A 15,902-nucleotide genomic window follows, 5' to 3' on the forward strand; every position below is an offset into this window, starting at 1 on the left:
CATAAAATATCGCCCCAAGTGTCTTGCAGCATATATTATGTAACTTAATTATACTCAACTATCAGAGTGAACAATAGAGTTAACAACTCTACAGTAAAGGCTACCATTTGAATACTGTACTATTGTTACGCCCTGGGTTGTTCGGGATGCGTGTACCCCGTATTTAGAATGCGCCCAGGGCTACTAAGAATATGTTTTCCCGTTTTGTTTGAATAATTTACCCTGCGATTTGTTGTCCATTCATTCACCATTCCATTTACTTTTGTTTTATTATGCAGGTCTCTTTCGCTCTCCCCGTCGTCTGCCATCACCAGCATTCCAGGCATTCGCTCTTTTATTACGCGAGTTGTTCTGTTTACCGTTTATCTATTGTACTTTCACTTGCTCTCTTTACCTTGTTTAATTAAGACGTTGTTTTTCTTATGTATTTTGTTTTGTGGACACTTAATTTATTTCGTTGAAGTTCGGGCAGAGAACTGGAGACCAGCGGTGAGCAGCACGGCAATTAGAGTATAGTATTATTTTAAAGGCAAGGTTCATTTATTTTAGAGAGCGGGTCCGGGAGTGAGGGCTGACTACCGGGCGCGATTCCTTTTCAGGGGCGGATCCAGGGGGGGGGCCGACCCGGCCCCGGCCCCCCCTTTTTGGAAATCAGTTGCGTTTTTTTATGTGGGAGTACTTCAAATTCCTAATAGGCATAACTTGGTGAAAGAAAAGCCTAATATATATCCAGCTGCTCTTCCCTGAAACGCGATCGTTTTTATTCCAAATTCGAAACTAAGGCAATTACCAGGCCTACGCGACATCACATATTAATTAGATACGGCTCAGTACTATAGTGCTGAATATTACTGTTAGGGAAAATCAATGCACAGTTAGCAAGTATATCATAATTATCTGAATGAAACGGGGTGTAGGCGGTTTTACACTATCTAACGCAACGTAGTCGCCAAGAACCTGAAGTATTTTTAAGGGAGGGCCCAAGGAACATGAACTTATAGCATGCTCCTCGTGGTGAAACATAACCAGGTGCGTATCCAGGGGGGGCGTTGGGGGCGCGCGCCCCCCGGGTAAGGAAAGGAGGAGAGAAAAAAAGAGAAGAAAAAAGGGAAAAGGAGGGGGGAAAAAAAGAAAAGGAGGAGAGGAAGGAAGGGAAAAGAAAAAGAAAAAAGAGAGAAAAAGGAAAAAAGGAGGGAGTAGAAGATAGCCAAGACCTCGGGAAGAGAAAGAGGAACAGTCATAGTTAAAGCGCTGATCCCTATAATATACACAGGGTAGCCAGTGACAAATCAAGGATTACGGAGGGGGTGTGCCCCTCACCCTACCCCTTACACCGACAACTCCATTTTTGACGTTTCCATTTTTCCTCTGTCACTAATGTATCTATATAAATACTATATATGGTCTATCATAACGTGTGTGTGTGTATGGACGCCTTAAACAATTGTACAATTGTGCTATATGGAACCAACTGTGGCTGGTCTTGAACTCGACCGAGTCGTCGGGGTACATGACGCATTTCGGGAAGGGGCGACCGCCCCCCCCCCCCCCCCGAGCAAATTTTCTTTATGACATCGCTAGTAATTTCAAAATAGACAATGCTTAGATGCAACTTACAAGGCCTGGGAAGTGCCATTTCCAGCGATCTGGGAGGCATTTTCGGCCAAAATTTTTCTTGTACGCTTCGCGCCAACTCATGGTGGCGCTTCGCTTAGATAGTTTGCCTACAGGCTTCGCCCCTCCCTTGGCAATTACTCGCTACACGCCTGTTCGAATTTGTAAAGCAAAGAGCAGATATAACATCATATCAGTGAGCATTGAAATGCATGTTCCACGATGAACAGCCTCAAAAACTGTCTATGTGTGAAGTTAAAGGCGTAGGAGCCCAATTGGATTTGGGGGGCTGTAATGACTTGCCCGAAAAAAAACCAAAATTTTTCGCGCGCTCTGCGCGCGTTCAACATATTAATGCCAATATCATATCATATCATATATATATGTTATAAGCAAGCATCGGTCATTACAGTGCATGGCATCGTGTACCGCACGGTCCGTGAAAGTTGCACAGTATACCGCTGGATGCTATGTAAACAACCAAATGTCTTATGTAGATGGAGAAAAACCATACAGATCCATTTATGTCAAAACTCTCTTTTACAGTAGTCATGTCGGCCAAGCTTAAAACTTTATTTTAATTACCAAGGAGATCATTTTTAAGCTATTCATTGCTATTTATTTTTCTTTCAGTAGGTGCCCGAAAAAGATGGGGAAAAATTTGGTTGCGGGGGGGGGGGGAGGGGGGCTGCAGCCACCGCCTCCTACGGGACCTACGCCTATGTGTGTAGTGTTCGGTTTCGATATACCTCATATCGGAAATATCTGCTATTTTGCATTTCCTTCAACCAAGTTTTATAATAGCCATTATAAGAGGTTGCAATATTTCTACACCAATAAATTAACTGTGTCGGAATTTTCCAAAATTTCCTCACCAACATTCTTCATCATACTTTCCTCTACTCGTGCAACTTTGACCTGTCTGTTAGGGGTTCAAGGAGGTTTTTCTATATTGCTTGTCCATAGATTGAATTTTCTGCAACATTATGGGTATGTTTTCAAGTGATTTTATTCACGAGAAATGTGAATTTTCAAATTCTCAACAAATAATGGGCTTAAAACCTTCAAAAGTGGGGCTTTCGGATATTGTGGGCCGTGACGTACAATCACCTACAAAAGCAATGATCCATAGGACATGCAATCAGGTCGAACATGATGTGTGACTGGTGACAATCTTCAAAAAGGTTATGGATGGAAAAAACTTTTGGGAAATACTTGGTTCTCAGGCAAAAGTGTATATCTGGTTGGTCATTTTCAAGCCCGAGAAGTGCTATTTCCGGTGATCTGGGGGGTATCAAAACCAGAAATTTTCTTGTACGCTGCGCGCCAACCGATGGTGGCGCTCCGCTTAGATAGTAATTCGCGCCCCCCCGGGTTAGAAAATCCTGGATACGCGCCTGATAACTGCACCTATTAGGTGAATTGAGTGTACTGTTAATAGTAGGAGAGACTAGTGTAGGTTCTTATGACCAACTAGACCGGTTTCTGCTCTCAAACTTTATAGGAGGAGCTTCATCAGTAGTAGCCTTTGAATATTTTATATTCGGCCTGGGCGTCTCGTTCTCAAAATGCATCTATTTTCTGTGCACGATTTTTTATGGACTCATAGTGCAGCTATAAGAGCATCTAAAAGAGCTTCGTGTGAACCTTGAGAGTCAGCTGATTCTTCGTTAGTATGAAACCTTGAGTTAACAAGTAAACCTTTGAGATTTTGGGCCCTTTTGTATAGGCTAGAATCGGTTCTTTTGGAAACAGTTTGGATAATTCCGTGTGCAGGGGCGTAGCGAGCGGGGGGGGGGGGTGGGTAGTGTGTATAATAATTTGGTCGCTGTCGGCAAATTTTGGGTCTGTCGGCAATAGGAGAAAAGGTGAAGAGAGCGGAAGGGGAAGAAAGAAGGAAAGCTGAATAGAGAAAAGGAGAACGGAGCTTCTTTATCGGTTATTTCGATTTTCCAGTTCTTCATCTGATAAACTCATTCACTAATCCAATCACCCGACGCCTGCAAGTTAAAAACCTCTCGGCAAATAACTGATAATGTCACGGCCGTCAGTATAGCTACTGTAGCCAGGCTCAGCTAAGCGAGTGCCAGAATCGCCGGCAACTCAGTGAAAGAAATGGAATTAAAGGCTTCCGTATAGGCCGTAGCCCATGAGTCGTGCTATCGTGTGCAACGTGTTGTTATTATCCTCTGTTCAGAATGACGTCATCGCAGATGTCATTCGTTCTCCGTGGAAAACTTAAGGGCACGGCTCACGAATTGTACACAATTTTTAACGTTTCTCGCTTGTATATCAATGAATGTTGTTATTTCTCATTACCGGAAAGTTTTCTGAACATTTTCATCACGAAGTTTCACTATTTCAACGATCGGTGAAAGAGAAAACACAGTTCGATAATTGGTCCCAATTAATTCTTCTTCTGCCGACTGCCATAAAAATAATATCGAAATGGAAATTCTACGGTGCCAAATTTGACTTAAAATATGCACCAGATTGCATCTAAGGACGTTTCAAAACTAAAAATTTTCCAAAGGGGAGGGGGACACCCCCTCCCCTTAGACCCCTCCCCCATTTCAGTCACCACTTCCAGATCCGTCGGCAAATCAAATTCTCCACACCCCCCAACAAAAACCGCTACGCCCCTGAATAGGAAGCAAGAAATAGTCCACAAATTCCGATATTTTTTCGGTCGGTGATCCGTTTCCGCTTATTATCGGGCCCTCCCTTAAAAATACTTCAGGTTCTTGGCGACTACGTTGCGTTAGATAGTGTAAAACCACCTACACCCCCCTTTCATTAATAAGTATATCATAATTATCTCATTGAACATATCTTGTTTTATGTTTTTCTTGGGGTGAATCTGGCGTCATAATTTTCGCGCAAAAGAAAAAACGAATCGACGCAATAATAGTGTATGCATTGTACATGCACTGTTGAGCGTTCTTAAATATGTGTCTATCGAGAAAAAATATGTGCACAAAAAAGCGTGTCTGCAACGTTTCTGGTTTTTCTAGTTTCTGGCGAAATGTTTCACCATTTTGCATCTAAGCACTCACAATTAACCAAAAATTTCCAAGGGGGAGGGGGCCCCTCCCCTAGACCCCTCCCCCAGGACGCAGATTACTAAAGTGCTACCATCGGGATGTCGGCCCCCCCTTTCTCAAAATCCTGGATCCGCCCCTGCTTTTGTATTGTACAACTAATAATTTCCCGTCCTGGTTGGCTTCTTTGCATGTTATAGACTCCGGAGGTAGGGTCAAATTAGGGCTCTCCCCGGAGGTATTGCAGAAGTTAATCGGGGCGGGACCACATTAGGCAGTATTTCTTTAGTCTGCCGTTGGCGCCACGTGTCAGGTATTCACTCTCGTGATTCTTAAGAGCCGTGCTGCCCACGCCCTGGTATGTAGTGTATTTGTTATTTATTTAAACTGAATCTCTGCCCGGAACGTTGTTTGCTTTTATATTTGTGTACGGCAGAAAGTCACTGCCTTATTTTTGTTAAGTGTATGTTTAAAGTTAATTAAGCTATTAAATTGTTGATTTGAGACCCAGTTCTCTTTAACTATATTCTTCTCTCTTTTTTGTGTATTGGTTCAAGCCCTGCTAGCATAAGTCTTCGCCTCCCCCCTTCCCCTGCCCTGACATCAGGTGGCCTCCAGCTGCATGATTTCCCACGCTACCGCTCGGCCGGGGTACAAGGGCGTTACAGAAATTGGTGTCAGAAGTGGGATTATTTTTGTCACCCCACCTCCCTATTCAAGTTTGCTGGCAGGGCTTTGGAGCCCCATGGTATTTGCGAGTTATTTTTATTTTGACAATTTAATATCATACCAAGTTTCTTTACCTTTAAGTAAGCCTGGTTTCTGGAAGGAGGCGAGATGGCTGCACGACGAGAGAGCGAGGGGGACTCTGTGGAGAGGCTTATTGCCGAGATAGAGGCACTGGAGAGAGAAGCTGAGGTTTGTCAATTACCAGGGATAGGGATTGGTTATATAATAGGGGTACTTCGCCAGGCAGAGGGGTTCGTAATTCAAATGCCTTAGGTGACTCATTCCGTAAACCTATTATTATGCCAGATAGTTATGATGGGAGAAGAAAGTGGGATCATTAGCTGACTCATTTTACAGTCTGTGCGGAGATTAATGGGTGGACGGAATTAGAAAAATCAAAAATCCTGGTAGCTAAGTTAACTGGGCACGCCCAGGAGGTATATATGGGACTATCATCTACAGACCGTGGTAGTTATGAGACCACTGTAAACGCACTTTCTAGATTTTTTGCTCCAGCAGCCCTGACTAGCGCTAGAAGGGCAAAATTAAGATCTAGAGTACAGGCAGAGGGTGAGACCTTACCTGGGCTGTGCTCTTCAATCCGTCGGGAAGTGATAGAGGCTTATCCCGGCCTTGATATGCGAGCACATGACGAGTTAGCTCTAGAGTCTTTTTTGGGTGCTTTACGTGACAGGGATGCTAGGATCAGTGGCGTAGGAAGGTACTTTTGAGTGGGGGGGCTGAAGATTGATGGCCGGCCTGGGGGAGGGGTCTAAGGGGAGGGGGACCGTTTGCATTTCCAGGTGGTCTCAGATGCAATTTGGTGCCAATATAGCACACTTCAACACCCACTCCGTTTTGTAAACTTAATTTTGTATTTTCACCTGGCCTTAGATGCAATTTGATGCTCCAAATGAGATTTTTTTCTCATTTGGAAATGAAAAGGGGTTTTCTGACTTGCGAAGTGGGGGGGGCGGAATGATACTTCCGCCCCTCCACATTTTTCACTGGGGGGCTGGCACCCCCCAGCCCCCCCCCCCGGTTCCTACACCCTTGGCTAGGATTGTTGTTCGAAGGGGTAGACCCAAGACAATAGAAAATACTCTGCATCTTGCCCTTGAGGTGGAGGCCATTGACCAGGCAGAGGGAGTGATGAAACCCCGGCGTTCTGTCTATACTGTTTCGGCATCGTCGGATACGGTTGGCGGAATTACTGAAAGATTGGATAGGCTGGAAGTACAATTGGGAAAAGGTTTGGAGGACAATGCTAGGTTAAGTCAATTTGTTCAGCAAGGTCCGCCAGCGCCACCCCCTTTGACTGGGTCTGGGCCTGGTCCCATGCAGTGTTGGGGGTGTGGGCAGTTAGGTCACATTAGCCGGTACTGTCCCTCTAAGCCAAGTAGACAGGGATCGGGAAACTAGAGTCAGTCGGGGATGAGGGGTGCCCCTCGACTGAGCAAATTGAAGCCCTGCAACGTTTTGGAAATGGGGAGAAGGTCAAGTCAGGGGGAGCTTTGTGTGCAAATATATGTATCTCTAATACCGAGATTGCCTTTTTAGTAGATACTGGCGCTGGTACTACCATCATTAATGTTCAGACATGGGAGCATTTATGCTCTGCAGGTAATTTGGCTCCACTTACTGAGACGGGAGCCAGTTTTGCCGATGTTGATGGTAGGCCACTCCAAGTAAAAGGTAAATGTAACTTAACCTTCAAATTTCACACCCTGAAGATTCCAGTGCAAGTCCTAGTTGGCGGTATCACTGCCCCTGGTTTACTTGGAATTGACTTTTGAGAACATGAATGTTTGATACAATTGGGAGGTAAACCCCTATTGTTTGTTGGTAGGACCGGCTTAGCTGTTCCTCTTTGTGAGACTCCGCTGGATCAGCCAGTTAGGGTAGCACTGGTTGAGACAGTCTTTATCCCTGCAGAGAGCGAGATTATGGTGTCAGGGGTGTTAGAATTGATGTATGGAGTGCCCCCGGGGAAGCTGAATGGGCCAGGCCTACTGGAAACTAAACCTGGAGTGCCTGAACGCCGCCATGTTATGGTTGGACTTGCTTTAGTTGATACTTCTAGAAGGACTGTCCCTATTAGACTATTAAATGGTACTTCGAATCCTGTAACATTGTACAAAGGTACCCATGTAGGCATAGTTTCCCCCATTGCCAACGTTGTGGAGGTAGATGAGGTAGAGAACAATTATACCAGTGGGTTACCGGCCGAGATGGAAGATTTGCTCCATCGAAGTGGGGAGGGTGTACCCGATTGTGAGCGTATTCGTTTGAGGCAGTTTTTGCAGGATGACCGTAGTGTGTTCTCTTGCGAAGGTGACCCCTTAGGAAGGATTGGGTTGGTTAAGCATTGCATTGATACGGGTGATGCAACCCCAATCCGACAGCTCTCTAGGAGACTCCCTTTTCATAAACAGGTAGAAGCACAGGCCGAAGTGAATGAGATGTTGACGCAAGGCGTCATTTCTCCTTCTAAGAGTGCGTGGTCCTCCCCAGTGGTTCTAGTGAAAAAGAAAGATGGCTCTTTGTGGTTTTGTATAGACTATCGTAGGTAAAATGACGTTACTAATAAAGACGCCTTTCCATTGCCTAGGGTAGATGATAGCTTAGATGCATTGTCAGGGGCTAAGTGGTTTTCTACCCTTGATCTAAAAAGTGGGTACTGGCAAGTCGAAATGGACCGTAGAGACAGGGAGAAGACAGCCTTCTCAATGGGTAGTGGTCTTTATGAGTTTAATGTGTTACCTTTTGGATTGTGCAACGCCCCTGCCACTTTTCAGAGATTAATGGAGCAGGTACTTCGTGAGTTACATTGGCAAATATGTCTTATATATATCGATGATATCATAATATATGCCACCACGATAGAGGAGCATTTAGTACGCCTAGGAGAAGTTTTCGACCGATTAAGGGGGCAGGGTTGAAGCTTAAGCCTTCCAAGTGTGACTTGCTCAAAAAGGAAGTCAAGTATTTAGGTCACATTGTCTCTGATCACGGGGTGGGTACCGATCCCAGTAAGATCGAAGCAATCACAGATTGGCCCCCTCCCACAACACGTACTGAAGCAACTAAGGGGATTTCTGGGACTGTGTTCCTATTACAGGAAATTTATTAGGAACTTTGCAGAAATTGCCAGTCCCCTACATGCACTAACAAAGAAAGGCCAAAGGTTTCTGTGGTCTGAGGAGTGTGAAGAACGATTTCAGACTCTGAAATCTAAACTGATGACAGCTCCCGCATTAGCCTACCCAAATTTTAGTCAGATGTTTATCCTTGATACTGATGCTAGCAATACAGCAATAGGGGCTGTGTTGTCTCAGACCATTCGGGGTGAAGAACATCCTGCGGCCTATGCCAGTCTTACGCTAAGCAGTAGTGAAAAGAAGTATTCCATAACACGTAGAGAGCTTCTTGCTGTTGTAACTTTTATTAAGAATTTCCGCCACTACCTTTATGGCAGGAAATTTTTGTTACGCACGGATCATGGCTCCCTCCGTTGGTTGTATAACTTTAAATCCCCCGAGGGTCAGGTAGCTAGGTGGCTGGAAGTGCTGGGCACATATGATTTTCAGATAGAAACTAGGCCTGGCAGAGTGCATGCCAATGCAGACGCTTTGTCGAGAAGTGATCCCCCCATGGTGCATTCCGGAGCATTGCCTGCCAACCCTCCGAAAGAGACCCCAGGGTTATGTAACATAGTTACGGCGGACTCTAATTAGGTTGAGAGCTGTACCAAGGAGCAGCTCAGGGGGTACCAACTAAAGGATAGTAATATTGGGCCAGTGTTGAATTGGAAGGAGAGTGGTTCTCGTCCTCCCTGGGAGCAGATTAGTGGGTTAGATAGGGCGGCAAAAGCTTACTGGGGCCAATGGGACCTGTTAAGCACACTATCTTCTAAATGAATGGAAACAGTTAAAAAGATAGTTCATACTGTTCCAGTCTTTGATACACTGTGTATGAAACCGGTGGGGATTATAAAGGTAGGTTTTACACGCTTCACCATGATGTAAGAAATATAAGGGTAATAAAAGGAATATCATACCATCAAAGAATATATAACATTAACTCAAAGGTCACTGTACATCTTGTCCTTTGATGTTAAAGTCTCACTATGCATTCCATCTGGACGGTCTGAATAATAATGTTTTGGAGGTTTCTATTCTCGCTCGTTCTCTGAGATTCAGCCAAAATATTTGGCAAACAATGCACCTACAAGATTGTCTGCTTATTAACTACACAATGGTACCAAACTAGGGTTAGGGAACAGTTTGTTCGTGTTTATAATGGAAGGCATAATGGGGCTTTATACCTAAATATCACATGAAAGTAAGTACAAACAATGAAGGATATTCATCAGAACACAACTACGAGGCAAGTTATAAAACCAACCAATTTACTCAGTTTTGAAATGTAAGTAAAAACAGAGGAGCTGTGTGCTATTCATGACCAACATTTTTGTTTGTGTTTACGTCGTATGAAAAACTCAAAATACCCATATCCGAATGGATTTAAAGAAAAATTGATACCATAGAAAATAAGTTGACAGTCGGGTCAAGTAGCTACTAGATAGTTCCCTAAAAACACTTTAAAGAGTTTTACTTCAGCACTGTCGAAATGGGTGCAATTAGTCTGTAAATATATGATGCTTGGCATGGCAAAACATGGATGGGACAGATATTGAGACTTTCATATTTAGAGAGGACAGAAACAAACAAACAAGCAGAGACTTAAAGTTGAATCCAGATGTCCTTTTATCACTGAATGGAGAATCGGTTGAGAGAGCATTTCAGAGACGAAGCCTGAATTGAAAGCTAAAAGATCAATCAATTTTGTGAAGTAGCATTTAACGTACTACACTTTTCATTCAATTCTAATTACCACCAGGTGAAGGCAATATTATGCAATATTTCTGTACGAAACCCTTGGTGTATTTCTCCCCCTCCGACCGACGCCCAAAGAGGTGCAACTTCACATGGCTAATTAGCCTGATCACCTCTGTCCCTTCTGCTATATGAAAAGTCAAGTAAGACATCTTGATCCTCTCTTACATTTGATCTTTCTGTGGTTTTAAGAATTTTGCATATTTTAAATATTCAGGGTGGCATTTAACCCCCCACTTCCCCACACCCATCACCCTTCACCACCAAGAAAAATGAAAATGGATGAAGTAAACAGGGTGAGAGAGAACTTCAGTTGCTACTGATGTTTGTTCTAAAAATGTCCTCATAGATAATACAGAAACCTCAAGTCTGCAATATAAATCCACCGTGACAAAATGATGATATTTCGGTTGCTTTTATTCCCAAGATGCGCTATTGTCCTTGTTTTGTTATTAAATTTATTTCCTATTCCTGTTGGCCTGGTTACATACCGTCACGAGAATCCGACAGTGGCGCATCCTGGTCGACCGAGTGGGGAAGGAAACCAAAACTTGCAACAACATCAATGACAACGACAGAGTAAATACAGACTTGTGACACGTTGTGACAAGTTGTGACAACGTCACAGCAAAATCACATCATTGTAGCAAATGCCCAAAAAGATGGCTGAATTAAGAAAGAAAACAGTTTCTCCTTTCTCCCCTCTTTTTGGTCGAGGCAACATCGTAGTTTGGAGAGAAAGTCAAGCAATTTTGGGGGATCTAGTTTAGGGAGATTGAAGAATGACAGGGTTTAAAGGTGACATGCACTACTGTAATTTGACTAAAAGTGGAGCTATATTCCATGCAGGCAATTTAGATTAAAGGAGCACTTTTTTCCCCATTTTTTTTGTTTTAAACTGTTTGTTAGTCGAACACTAAAACTAGAAACAGTAAAAACATGGTAAAGACTAACGCTAACAGCTAATATGGACATAGTCGGAGGTTAAAACTTCCTCTTTGTGTAATTTCTATCATTTGCACATCGATTATGTTCGTATTTGATATGGAATACATGGTTTGGTGTTTTATTGAGATTTTTCAAGCTGAATGCTACTTTAACTGAACAATAAACATAGAGTCTGGCAGGATCAGAACCGATGTTTTCAGAAAATCTGGCAAATCTAAAATAATATTCTTTGAGAATCTCTTGGGTATTAATTCTCTAAACTATAGTTTCATTATGAAATTTAATCTTCTTGTATTTTTTTTCTTTCTGATGTTCAGCAAAGATACACACATTACCATAAAAACATTTTTTCATGCAAAAAAGGGTGAAAGTGAAGCTTACGAAAACAATATCACTTCAAAAATAAATTCAAAACAAAACACTCAATTGAAAAGTAAACAAAAGCTGCAGGCAAGTCTTTCAAACATGTGAGTCTAGTCAAACCGATCCGAAAACAACTGCAATTTGGGGGGTGGGGATAGGTGGGGGTAGAGGTTGGGTAGAACAGCACTGATCAAACCGAGTTCACCAACAAAAGTAAAGCAAAGCATTGATTTATGACTCACATAAAAGGTGACATGATTTCTATATTCAATATACACCCACCCGCTTCAACCTACCATAAAAATACAAAAGTAGTAAATACCACATCTTAAAAAACTTTCTTGGGTGAACCCTCCCTACATGTGGAAATGGCTCCCTAAATGGGGAGTCCGCTCCCTCCAAGGGGAGAACCCTACCTACGTGCGGAGTCCGCTTCAACGAATCCAGGGCAACACCCACTGATACACTTTTACATTATCTTTTTTTTTTACCACTTTTTCTATAACATACCAGATACATCATTCACTCCTCGGAAGACCGAATTAGGGGAAAGGCGAAAAAATGGGAAAGAAGTGAGAGGAAGGAGAAAGTGGTGACAAATAACAAAAATAAAACAATCAATTAGAAATAACAGTGTATAACGTCATCAACGTACAGTTTAACCTTCTTCTTGTACTCCTTATGACCTTGTCCCTGTCTTGCAAACTGTTGTGGATCGGTGATAGCGACTGCATCACCACTCTTGGGGTCCTTGTCACCTACCCACTGTGAAAAATGTAACCAGAGAGAAGAGTTACTGGGTTTCCATTTGGCCTGTTTCCTACAAGATTTCTAACCGCAGGAGCGTAGCCAGGGGGCGAAGGGGGAGACCGCTCCCCCCCTCAATTTTTTTTTTTGTATTTTATGATATGGAAGTTTTATAGTAGCTGTTATAAGAGGTTTTAATATCATTAACTGTGTCTGAATTTTCGAAACTTCCCTGACCAACATTCTTCATCATACTTCCCTCTACTCGTGCAATTTTGACAGGTCTGTTAGGGGTTGAAGGTTTTTTTTCTATATATTGGTTGTCCATAGATGATATTTTGTGCAACATTATGGGCATGTTTGAAGTGAATTTTTTATTCAAATTCTGAACAAATAATGGGCTTTAAAACCTTGAAAAGTGGGGCTGACGGGTATTTTGGGCCGTTACGTAGTATTACCTACAAAAGCAATGATCCACAGGAGATGCAATGAGGTCCAACATGATGTGTGACTGGTGTCAATCTTAAAATAGGTAATGGATGGAAAAAAAAACTATTTGGAAAAAACTTGGTTCTCAGGCAAAAGTGTACATCTGGTTGGTCATTTTCAAGCCTGAGAAGTGCCATTTTCGGTGATCTGGGGGCTATCAAAACCAGAAATTTTCTTGTACGCTGCTTGCCAACCGATGGTGGCGCTCCGCTTAGTTAGTAATATACAAAATATCACAAAGCGCGAGAACAATTTGGGGGATGAAAGTTGCTACGCACCTGCACCCAAGCAAATGTACCCCATCAATATTTGAAACAAATCACCGCCCCGGATCACATTAGATAGATATTTATAGATAGATATTTATTCAGCCAATCAAAGGATGACTAACATTGTCCAGAATGGTGACAATCCCGCCTCCCCCTCCCCCCAACAACCCTTCTATCCTTGTTCTCCCTCTGAAAAGATCAAACATTTGCTAAATAAATAGCAAACAAACAAAGGATGACTAACTTCTGATAATTCCATCTGTAGGACATTTTAGATTTATATTTTTTTGTTTCTGGAAAGTGCTAAAATCAAAACATTTTCATCACCTTGGCAAGTGCCTCTTTGATGTCTTGAATTGTCAAAGTCCCCAAATTGCCCAAAATTAAGGATTGTGTCGGGTGATTCTGTCAAACAGATGATGTGCCTACCACCAATTACATGTCACTACTACTCAGGTGTATCTTTGTCTTGTAGCCCTCGTCTTCCCCTTCCTCTCCCCAGTTGGCGTACTCTTGGGCTACCTTCACCTTGGAGTATGTGTTTGGCGTGTTCAGCCATTTCGTCTTCTCCTCTGCCTGCCTCCTGTTCAACATCTTGATCGGTGACTCGTATCTGCTCTTCTCAAATTTGTTGTCGTAGATGTAGATGAAGTTGGTGGAGGCGGCTGGGTAGGCGACGTCGCTCTTGGGCTTCAGTTCGTGTCTCACAAACGGCTGGCCGTACACGTTGCCTGTTATGTAACCCTGTAACAAATTAAAAAGTTCCTGTGATCAAATTTTTGTGCTGGTTGCAGATCTAAGTCACTCTTACATCTAACATCAGCAGCACAACATTCCTCCATCTTTGCTGTTTTACTTATGAAATGATTACATATCAAGTCTTCCACAAGTATCTCTTTGAAAATCTCACACATTCGCTGTCTTTGGTGCATTCAGGACAAACTAATTGGAACATTCCGTTTCTATGCCATTTCCATGAAATATTGCACAATTTTGGATGCAGGTGATCTTGAAAATATTTTCAAAATGGGTGGGGTGTGCAACAGATCACATGGGGGAGCTTCATGAAGTTCCCCAAACCGATAAAGTATCGATTATGTTCAATAGCGTATGAAACCATTCTGATTATTAAGTCAAGAGCTTGCCAATACTATATATTTATATATATATATATCAGGCGCGTATCCAGGATTTTCAAACCCGGGGGGCGCGAATTACTATCTAAGCGGAGCGCCACCATCGGTTGGCGCGCAGCGTACAAGAAAATTTCTTATTTTGATACCCCCCAGATCACCGGAAACAGCACTTCTCGGGCTTGAAATGACCAACCAGATGTACACTTTTTGCCTGAGAACCAACTATTTCCTAATAGTTTTTTTTCCATCCATAACCTTTTTGAAGATTGTCAACCCGGCACACATCATGTTCGACCTGATCGCATCTCCTGTGGGTCTTTGCTTTTGTAGGTGATTCTACGTCGCGGCCCACAATACCCGTCAGCCCCACTTTTCAAGGTTTTAAGCCCCATATTTGTTCAGAATTTGAAAATTCGCATGTCTCGTGAATAAACTCACTTCAAAACATACCCATAATTTTGTACAAAATTTCATCTATGGACAACCAATGTAGAAAAACCCCTAACAGAGCGGTCAAAATTGCACGAGTAGAGGGAAGTGTGATGCAGAATGTTAGTCAGAAATTGTCGAAAATTCCGACACAGTTAATTTATTGGTGTAGAAATATTGCAACCTCTTATAACGGCTATTATAAAACTTGGTTGAAGGAAATGAAAAAATAGCAGATATTTCCTTCAACCGAACACTATACACATAGGCGTAGGAGGCGCGGCGGAAGTGGCGGGGCTAAGGGTATTGGTCAGGAGGGGCGAGAATGGTTTGTAGGGGCGCTTTCAACACTATCTAAGCGGAGCGCCACCACTGGTTGGCGCGTAGCGTACAGAAAATTTTTGAGTAAAGATACTCCCTAGATCGCCGGAAATGACCCTTTCCGGGCCTGGCTAATTTGCAGATAAACGAAGAATAAATAGGTGTCATCTCCAAATTACACCAACAAAATGTGACAAATGTCAATAAGTAGATGAGAGCGCAATAAAAAAGTCAATAATCTAGAATAAGTAAAAAGTGGTAAAGAGCTGAAAAAGGCGCCAGCAGTCCATTTGAGTCCGTCAGGGGGGGGGCATGCGCCCCCTGACCGTATGGACTCTGCGCCACTGCGCGGCGGGGGTGCAGCCCCTAATTCGCCATTACTAATGTAAAAGAGAGTTTTGACATAATTGGACCTGCTTTTCATACATCTACATGAGACATGTCGTTGTTTACATTAGCATCCCGCGGTATACTGCGCACTTTTAACGGACCGTACGGTACATAATGGCATGCGATGTAATAACCGATGCTTGCTTATATGATATCAACAATAACACGTTGAACGCGCGAACATTTTTGGTTGTTTTTGCAGGCAAGTCGGACAGTTTTGAGGCTTTTCATCCTGGAACGCCATTTTCATGCTCACTGATATGATGTGATATCTGCTGTTACAAATTCGAACAGGCGCGTAGCGAGGAATTTGCCAAGGGAGGGGCGAAGCCTGTAGGCAAATTATCTCAGCGTAGCGCCACCATAGGTTTGCGCGAAGCGTACAAGAAAATTTTGGCCGAAAATGCCTCCCAGATCGCTGGAAATGGCACTACCCAGGACCATTTGTTAGCGCGAAGCGTACAAGCAAATTTTGGCCGAAAATGTCTCCCAGATCGCTGGAAATGACACTTCCCAGGCCTTGTAAGT

The 15,902-nt window shown here is 43.0% G+C and overlaps 1 protein-coding gene across 3 annotated transcripts in view; it reads right to left on the reverse strand.

The window, feature by feature from the left end:
* The window catches only part of LOC139962702 (gamma-adducin-like), a 51,154-nt gene that overhangs the window by 15,586 nt on the left and 19,666 nt on the right, over nt 1-15,902 (reverse strand). For all 3 annotated transcript variants that reach the window (XM_071962908.1, XM_071962909.1, XM_071962910.1), the window contains 2 exons: nt 13,426-13,842; nt 7,027-12,358 (listed from right to left, as the gene is read on the reverse strand). In XM_071962908.1, coding sequence (XP_071819009.1) covers nt 13,534-13,842 — 309 coding nt within the window. In that variant the 3' untranslated portion in view covers nt 7,027-12,358; nt 13,426-13,533. The remainder of the gene's footprint in view (nt 1-7,026; nt 12,359-13,425; nt 13,843-15,902) is intronic.

Source organism: Apostichopus japonicus, chromosome 21 (assembly GCF_037975245.1).
Source record: "Apostichopus japonicus isolate 1M-3 chromosome 21, ASM3797524v1, whole genome shotgun sequence".
Taxonomy (NCBI): domain Eukaryota; kingdom Metazoa; phylum Echinodermata; class Holothuroidea; order Aspidochirotida; family Stichopodidae; genus Apostichopus; species Apostichopus japonicus.